Raw genomic sequence first — 9,449 nt, 5'->3', positions numbered from 1 at the left:
GAGGCGGTGTGTGCATAAATAACTGTCGGCATGATGTAAACACTGCGGTCATAACCCGGGCAAATTAAAACAACTGGCCTGGGCGGCTTTAACTTTGGATGCAGGTTATCCTCTTCTTTTAAGATTCACTCATACTATTGGTTGAGTCAAGGAGGAGATAAAAATCAAGCTTTGGTCTAAATAAATATAATTTGGTAAATTAAATCCAATTAACAACCATAAAATATAGATTTTTTTTATTTAACAAAGATCTAGAGGTGCACAGATTTAAAAGCATGAGTTTATGGTCCATTTTGGGACTTGGAATAATCTCTGATTGCAAGAGAGGTTTGTTTATGCAACGGTAACCAAGTTATCTCACAGAAACAACAGTGAGGGCCTTATCAGGAACCCCGCTTTGTCGGTGCTCATGGTTCTGCTATTCTGAATGCGAACACTGATAAGAGGGGTGACCAGGTCAACTGACTGGCCCACACATGGATATCAGAAAAATATTAAATAGTAATTCAGAACACGGGGTTTAAAAGTTGGAAAAATATTTTTATATACATGCATTCTGTACAGACATTTAAACCAGGAGAAAACACCTGTAGATTATGACAAAGTAGAAAGGAAAATACAGAAAGATTGTCTTTGAACCAGCAAAGACAATCTCTGTTTAAATAAATTGATCTGTTTAGTTACGGGAACGTTATGGAGAGATTGAGAGGATGCGCTCTCTCCGTTATTCCCACTCTCAGTCTGTGGAGATGAGACTGTATTTCAGTCAAAGCTGGAAGTTTTTGTTTTCTGTCTTTTGAGAAAAAAAATAAAAATAATACATCAGGATGCAGTTGTTCCGCATAACCGTGTTGAGTTGAGCATCTCCTTCAGATCAGTCTCCGGTTTTCCAGCGACCATGAAGGGCCACGTCTGCGGAGGGGAAATATAAAGTCAGTTTGGATTCGGATCAAGAAACAACAAATGGTCATAACAACATCTCCTCATGATGTTATTAATACATTTTTAATTTAACTTTATATAAGAACATTTTATGTCGTTATGTTTCATTCTCGTTATTTTACATTAATTTGATCCAACGAAATCATTACGCACAACTGGTTTATTGTTGGAAACAGCATAAATATGCCCACATAAAGAATTGCATACTCTTTAAACATATTTTAACTTCATTTAAATATTAAATAGTCTAAGAACTAATCCCTTAAAGAAGGCTGTCTTCTCCCTTTATGCACTTTTCTGCAAATTTTCAGCGCTATAATTTAGATAAGTAGCTAAAGCCCTGCAAAAATGCAACCACTAAAATGAACCACACTATATCATTATGTGCAATTTAACTTGCAGCATCTAGAGCCCAATGTATTTCTAAACATTTTAGCAATTTTGAAATCCATCATTTTCTAAGAACCAAACTATTTTAGTTACTGCAGCTGACATGATGTGCACTCTTAATAAAGCCTGCAGGTTGAGTCTCACCAGGTTAACTGGGTGCGTATATCCGTTTTCGTACTTGTCGTTGGCCAGGATCTGTCGGAGATGTGCGATGTAGCTGGACGCCAGGCGCAGCGTGTCCAGTTTGGAGAGCTTGGTGTCCGGTGGCACCCACGGTAAGGAGGTCTTCAGCCGTGAAAAGGCCTTGGACAGGACTCGCATCCTGGCTCTTTCCCGCGCGTTAGCTGCGTTCCTCTGCACCTGTTTGCCCTCCTGCTGCGCCACACCCTTCGGTGCGCTTTTGCGCGACGCGGTCTTGCGCTTCTTGCCGGACGCTTCTTTCCTTCTGCCCTCAGTAGCGAAGCTGCCTTCACAGTTAGAGCTCTCTTCTGTGCTCTCATTGGAGTCCTTACCACAGGAGCCGAACTTTAGAATGCCATCCAAGAGTTCGTCGTCGACGTCGCTTAGAGATCCGGTGGACATGGTGATGCAGGACTGGGCAGGAGGCTCAACGCATACGAGCGGGACAACTGTTTCTGGACGGAACTGAACGGGGATGTGAAAACACACTCCTGGGTGTTCATGAACAAACTAAGTGAAAGAAGCAGAAAAGGAACTGTTTTTATCTCCATAAGAGCACAGAGGGCGTTTCCTCATGCTGGGAGGAGACAGAGCTGATCTGACTTGGTTCCCCAAAATCTCCAGGACCCCGATTGACCTTGGATGATTCACCAGGCAAAACAAAGCAATACATTTTTAATTAATCCAATAAAACGAACAACATTGGTCATTTTTGAAGAACTGGAATTTATTCGGGAATCAGAAATAGGATACAAGCATTTTATGGAGGGAATGCAGATTTTAGAGAAGACATTATACGGTCTGGGGGAAAAATACACCTATACTTATCTAACTTAGATGATAAGATGCATCATGAGGTTTGAAACGAACAAACAAACAACAACAACAAAAAACATCCTAACTTAGCTTCAAAAGTGAAAAGTGTAAATAGCCAGATCACAACTATAAAACCCTGTTAATATAATTTTCAACTAAAACTTCTGAACATAAACAAAAAGTGTGGAGGGTAGATCTATAGGACTGGGAATTAATCAACCCTCAAACCAGTCAGCCAAAACCATGTTTATACATCACAACAGAACAAGTAGATGAAAATTTAGGTTATTAAACAGGTACAACTGCAATATATCCGATTTTTAGAATAATGCTGTTGGGAAATAGCTTCTAGCTCCACGGGCAGGGGACATCTTATTTATTTGAATGTGGCAATGTGTTAATAAAGTGTGAAGGTCCTGTGAGAATGGAAGACGCATTTTTTATATTTTCTTCTATAGTCTTATGTTCAAATCATCCGAAAGAGTTTGTGATTATAGGCCTCTAAGATGCAAGAAAACCCCTAGGCACACCATGTCTTGAATATTAGGTAAGGCAAATGTTCATAACCATAACCTACTAAACTACAGGGTGCAATAAGGGCCAAAAGGAAAGTGGTGGATATATTTTTAAAAAGCATGAGCATTCTACAGTAGGTCAAATCTTCAATTTTGTAATGATGGTGATGTAAATTAATTATATATAAACCTTAAAGACTGATGGACATAAACAAATTGTTTGAACAACTAATTCAAATATCTCATTATTTATTATTTTAATTGTTTAACTTTTTTCTTTTGATAGAATGAACTTTAAAATGAGATATGTTAATCAATGAACATTGTAAAGAAAAATGTAAATGTAGATAAAGTATTGTATTGACAGACGTAAATCAGCACATCTGTCAATACATTACTTACTACAATACTACAGAGACACTAAATAGAAAAAAAAAACATAAAATAATTGCATTAAAACAAATAAAGTCATAATAAATTAAGTAGAAAATATGTGTCCTATTTTTAATTAATAAAGATGTGTCTTAATGCAACCTGTTTTCAAAAGGTGAAGACAAGATAAATACATCTTTGTTTACAGCTGTTTTCATTACATGGAAAGGTTTTTGTTAAACTAAAAGGGAACTATAGGTATTAAAAAGCATTTTCACACAAAATATATTTCTTTTGTATATAGTAATTATTGAGGTGTGGGGTTACAGCGATAGACCTCCACAAAGTAAAGCAAAATAATAAAACAAAAGGAACATTGTTTTTGTCTGGAATATAATTAGTATTTAACCTTCTTAGTTATTAGTTTAATCAACTTTCTATCCAAATACAGATGGATAGAAAGATCAGCTTCAAAACTCTACAGACTGAAATTCTGCTTCCTCATCTTCGCTAAATGGCTTATAACAAATCTGTTTACCTGAGCAGCATGTGTGCATCAATGTTTAGGTCTGGAATTTGACTGGATCATACTATTACATAAAGATGCTGTGATCTGAACTTTTCAACTCTGTCCCTTGATGTATGTTTATGGTAACTGTTCTGCTGAAAGGTGAACCAATAAGCCTTTTGCAGATCCAGAAAGCTTTTCTCTTGGAAGCTCATGGTTTTTACCGCCATCCAGCCTTCCATCTACTTTGGACAGCTTCTCTGCCCCAGCTTAAGAAAAGCATTCCCACAGCATAATGCTACTACATAATAACTCCTCCATACTGTGATTTTCTTTTTTTTTTTTCCCTGGACAATTTCTTCCGTTTTGTTCTTAACTGATCATAGGACTTTTTCTCCACTGCTGTATCCACTTCAAGACTTGATGTTAAGTTAAAAATGGCACCTAATGGCTGTCTTTCAACAACAGCTTTTTTTTCTATACCTTTCTCCTATAAAAGCCAGGTTTGCACAAATAGTTTGTACAAATTTTCCTATCTGAGCTGTGGATCTCTGAAGCTTCTTCAGAAGTACCAAAAGCCTCTAGGCTACTAAGTAAGGATTTTTTTTTCTAGCCAAGCTTTAAAGTTGTGCCATTCAAAATTTCCCCACTTTCCTTAATGGGCCCTTGGCAGGTCCTTGGATGGACCCCTACAATTCCCTTTTAAACATCAATTTTTGTACTAAAATATTCTTTCTGTCATCATTTGTGGACATTAAGATCTAAAGAGAAGCACCATCTCCTGGTCAGACCCTGTAATTCAGTATCAGCTTGTTAGCCCTGCCTTTATTCAGTCAGCCATATATACTCTCCCGTGCTGTCACTCCTTGCTGGTTCCTCATTGTCGCTGGTTCCTCGTCACTGTTGTCATCTATCTCATCTAACCCTGGCTCCTTGTGATTGTTTCCCCCTGATTTTAGTTGGATTTTTGGATTCCTGCCTTTGTTTACTGTTTTCACCAATTAAAACAACAAGAAATCACCTCTGCCTCCCTGCCTCTGCATTTGGCTCCTCTAAACCACAACCGAACCCTGACAGGTTCATGGAGGGAATTTTGCTGGGAGTTGCAGGGGAGTGGGCTGCCATTCAGCTGATGTTTGAATTGGAAGGGCCATTCTGAATGGCTGCTACTGTAGATGTCTTTCCAAAGGAACAATGCTCAACAAGGTGTTGGGATCTTAGAAGGTTATAGTTGTATACCCTAACCTAGACCTCACATCCTGGGAAGACTGTAAACTCCCTGCTTCACATCCCGCAGACTGCCACTCTGGATCCCAGAGCAAAACCTTAGCCACAGAATGCTACCTAGTGCTAGCAGTCCACTGCTCCATTAGGGAAGGATTAAATGCAAAGGAATATACCAAGTTGCAAACAAAAAGAAAAGAACATTTTCAAATGATTAATTATTAATGATAAAAAAAAAATTCACAGCTAATTTCTTGACAAGTGATAAATCTCTGAGTCTTCCTTTGGATACTAGTATTCATGATGAGATTATATAACAAAGGTTTATTCACTTCAATAGAACAGTTACTTTAGAATCCAGCTGCAATTGGTTTTATAAAGGAGTATCAAAATATAAATCATAAAACCCTACCTAAGTTTTCATGTTTCAAAACCATTCATCCTTTTCCATTTTCCATTGATGTTCTACTTTTTGTTTAGGTCTATCAAATACAATCCAAGCAAATACATTGATGTTTGTCATAGTAATGTGACAAAATGAAAAAAAAAAAAAAAGAAAAACAGTTCCAGGAAGTATAAATACTTTTGAGAAGCACTGGAAATTATGAGCAATACTTAACAACAGTGTTTCTGAACTTTTACATAAGAAAAAGGTGAGTATTTTTATTTTGGTCTGTTTCCGCAAAGCTTTCTACACATCCTGGCAGTTAAGTGCAAGGACAGGGGGTGTCACTTCTCAAATGGCAAACTGGCGCCTTGGTCCCCTCTGATGTAATGGATATCTAGCACCCACAATCCTCTGTTTGGCCTTCCACATCATTCCACACTGATGCTCTTTGCACCAACCCACTCAGGGCCAAGTCCAAACAACTGCAGATCTTCTGGAATCGCATTAGAAAAATACGTAGCGCCTGTGATTATCCTTTTTTTTTTTTTTACTGTGCTCTTTTTTCTTTTGTTTTTTTTTTCATTGTTTTAGCATCCTTTCACCAACATAGCACAAGATGCTGATGATGTTACTAACATGAGTGTGTGTTTGCTCAAGAATGTGAAAACACTGTCTTTGCATGCACAGATTAAGCGTGCAAGGATAAGAAGTGTGTCTCCAGAGAGGTGACCTTTTAACTCTTTTGTTTCCGGTGTCGCAGCCCGTTGAAACAAACAACTGCTTGATTTATCAGTCACAAACAAATAATAAATTGCTATATTTTGTTTATGACATGAAATAAGGTAAATGGTAACAGGAGAGACTCAATAAATGGGTTTGAAATTTAGGGAAGTAACAATAATAAAAAAGACTAAGATGCTGCCAAACTAAGCACAAAGCACGGAACAGATAAGTGAAGGGATAAAGAAAGAGAAAAGAGGCCAAAGAGGGGGATTAATCTTCTGGGTGGGCTAAAAATCAAAGCACTAAGAGGAAAAGTAATAATAGAGTCCATTAGATTGATGATCACCTCCAAGATACACGGATATATGCATAAGAGAAACAAGAAGACAAATGGAGTGGGAGCCAAACCAAAATAGCTTATAAAAGAAAAGTCAAGGGACTCCTTTTCTATTCCCTGTATAGCAATAAGATGTGATGTAATGTAACTATGGTCTGCGGTGAAATACAGCTTTATTTCTGTGTGATAGAGAACACCAGCCAAAGATCTAAGTAGGCTACTTACCAATGTTTGTGAGTGGGATTTTTTTGCAGCAACGTTTTATGAGAATGATAAAGTGTTTCGGAAACCCTCTAAGAGCTGCGGTCACACTGAGAGTGACACAAGGCAACAGGTGAAGAAGGGGGATTGAGAAAGAAAGAGGGAACCTTGCAGTCACAGAGGGAAATGCTTCTAATTAGCCATTTTGGGGGCAAAGGTTAGGCTGGTTGTGTGATGTCACCATGAAGGGAAGGGTTCCAGATGTTGGTCACACGCCGGGCCGCAAAGGAAGGCACCCCTGATTCTCTTATTCGTTATCCAGCCTTTTTTTCTTTTTTCTTTTTGTGTTATTTCAACAGAAACACTAGACGCCTTGGTGAATTTCATTTGGAATTCATTTTAACACATCAAAAGTCTATCACCTGACATCTTCATACTTATACTGTTCAAACATTTTTCTAATTTGCTTTGGCCACTGCAGTGTTTCTTCTTTTAATTTGGCAATATCCCAATCTTTATCTCCATCTCAATTCCTGTGGTGTATTTTAAGGCCTCACAGTAAAACACTCAATAGCCGTTTCTATGGAAATTTGATCTCAAGGGCAGCAGTGTGAAGGGATGGCTTTATACGTCACATTGCTAATGATGCTGAAGTTTGCGGCCAATTTGAATTTGAAATCAGTAAAAGACAGTCTTCAATGCACAACCTTCGATTAAAGAAACCATGGTGACATTTTAGAAGAGTTGTCACAGAGCTTACATGATTAAAACAGCATGAAAAATGTAATTGTAATGAAAGATTTTGTGCTTAATGACCCTAAACCATCATCCAACCACACAAGGTAGGGTAGATCCATTTATTATGGTTTAATTTACACCATATTACTGTCACTGCTATCTGAAAGTCACGGCTGAAATGATGACTCATCAGATCTGGCAAAAGACTATCTGCTTTGGTCTGTGTGAACTGCTAACTTAGTTTCCAGTTCTTAGCTGACACAAGCAGCATTAAGGTCTTGCCCTGCTGTTGCCCGTCTACTTCAGGGTTAGACATTTTTTGAGCAAAGCCTAGGATTTCTCTTGATTGATCGGCTCCCTTATCAAACCTTAATTTTTTGGATGGTCACCTGATACTTGGATGGAAAACCAATTGTATCCACTGATCTTATCTGCCTCCGCAAAGGTCTGAAAACCACCCACTGTCAATGCTATAAACTTTGGTTTGTATTTGAGAAGAGGTATCTGAGAAGTTTTTTTTTATCGTTTCCCAGGTGCTGTTTAATAAATTCACAAAGATAAGTTTGAAATATTGAAGGTTTCTAGTAATTTTATAATTAACAGCCTCAGTTAATTTACAAAAGTTGGTATCGGTCATAATGTAATGTCAGGCTTTTTAAAGATCGTAATGATCAATCAGAAACCTGGAATTTATGCACCACTAGTTAAAACACGTCAATGTGGTTTTAAGGAGCGGTTATTTAAGCTACCCTTGTCTCTTTATATGTCTATTCTGTCTGCTTGTCCATTCTCCTGACATCTTAGGACAGCATGCATTTTCATCTCCAGAAACAACATTGGGCTGTAGACCAATAGCTAGACAAGTTGGAGAGTAGTCATGAAGCAGACAGGAACTCAGGAAAACTGAAGGAATCTTCAGTCATTCTTTCTCTGTTGAACATGCAAATTTGGGCAAATGGGTAAACAATTAGACCTTAAATCTAATTATAGATCACTAATAAAACCACAACACAAGTATGACTCATAGGAGACACACATCAGCAGGAATTTTGTTCTAAATCTTAAAAAAAAAAAATTGAATGCAGCATGGGCGTAGGTTTGCATAGGGACCATAGGGACATGTCCCTACCAAAATTCTGAACCGACCTAATTGTCCCTACCAATAATTGGATGTGAGCAACATGTTTATAATTTACAGCAGTAGTTGTTGCAGCAGTGGCTTCTTTTCCTCTCGCAGCTCCTCTGCCTGCTCTCTTCTGTCCCTTTCACGCAGCAGCGCATGGAACTGTGCTGCGCTGTTTAACTCAACTCTCATTGGTTGTTCTGCCTTAGGTTCCGCCTTCTCTCTCTCTGATTGGCTGTTTTCTAGTCCTGGTGTGCTTGGAGCACAAAATTGAAAATTTATTCACACTAGAATGATGCGGTTACTACAATAAATGGCACCAAAACTAGTCTCAGTCTCAGTCTCAGGGGATCCACGTCTACCTGTTCTGGACTAAAGAAGGGGAAAGGTATTTGTCTCACATCAAAACTAGTCCCAATTAAAAAAAATGAATATCATGTACACTAAAAAACAAAAACCTTTTTTTTTCTTTTATAAAGCGAAATATTCTGAGTCAGCCAGGAGTTCTGAAGACACAAAATGGGCAAATAAAGGCTGTAAGCCATCAACATTTCTGATTCTTATCCACAGCCAACTAGAAAAAGAAAAAGTTAGTGTTTCCTTTTTACCAATATTTAGTTGCTATTACTGGTTTAATTTTTTTATGACTCTTTGAGAAAGTTCAGGTATAATTATTAGCAGGTGTTATTTCTCTTATAGAGTACAACAACAAGAAATGGAGCCTAAACATCAGCTGTTTTTCGTTTAAAAAGCACAATTAGGGTTCCACATAATAATAGTTCTATTTTATTGACTATTTATACTTCTAGAAATAGGATAAAGACAAGAACAAAAAAAGGAAGAATATAAACATTGATTTTATCTTACATAGATTTCCACACAGTCTATAAGTAAATTAGTACAAACATTAATGTCTGGTAAAAATGCTGCTGAATCTGGCTGTTTATTTTGGATAATGTTAAATTACAGATAAGATAGTGTTATATTGTCTT

The 9,449-nt window shown here is 37.6% G+C and overlaps 1 protein-coding gene across 1 annotated transcript; it reads right to left on the bottom strand.

Moving 5' to 3' along the window:
• Positions 1-519: 519 nt before the first annotated feature.
• tcf21 (transcription factor 21) lies at positions 520-2,042 on the bottom strand. Its single transcript, XM_038292659.1, has 2 exons — positions 1,477-2,042; positions 520-912 (listed from the first exon to the last, which is right to left on the bottom strand). Exons 1-2 carry the CDS (start codon positions 1,912-1,914, stop codon positions 823-825), a joined length of 528 nt encoding a protein of 175 aa, XP_038148587.1. The 5' UTR covers positions 1,915-2,042; the 3' UTR covers positions 520-822.
• Between the last annotated feature and the right edge of the window lie 7,407 nt (positions 2,043-9,449).

This window comes from Cyprinodon tularosa, unplaced genomic scaffold, assembly GCF_016077235.1.
Source record: "Cyprinodon tularosa strain WSP-4 unplaced genomic scaffold, ASM1607723v1 ctg315, whole genome shotgun sequence".
In the NCBI taxonomy this organism is placed as follows: domain Eukaryota; kingdom Metazoa; phylum Chordata; class Actinopteri; order Cyprinodontiformes; family Cyprinodontidae; genus Cyprinodon; species Cyprinodon tularosa.
Note: the sequence above shows the minus strand (reverse complement) of the source record. Positions and strands in the feature narration are given on the sequence as shown.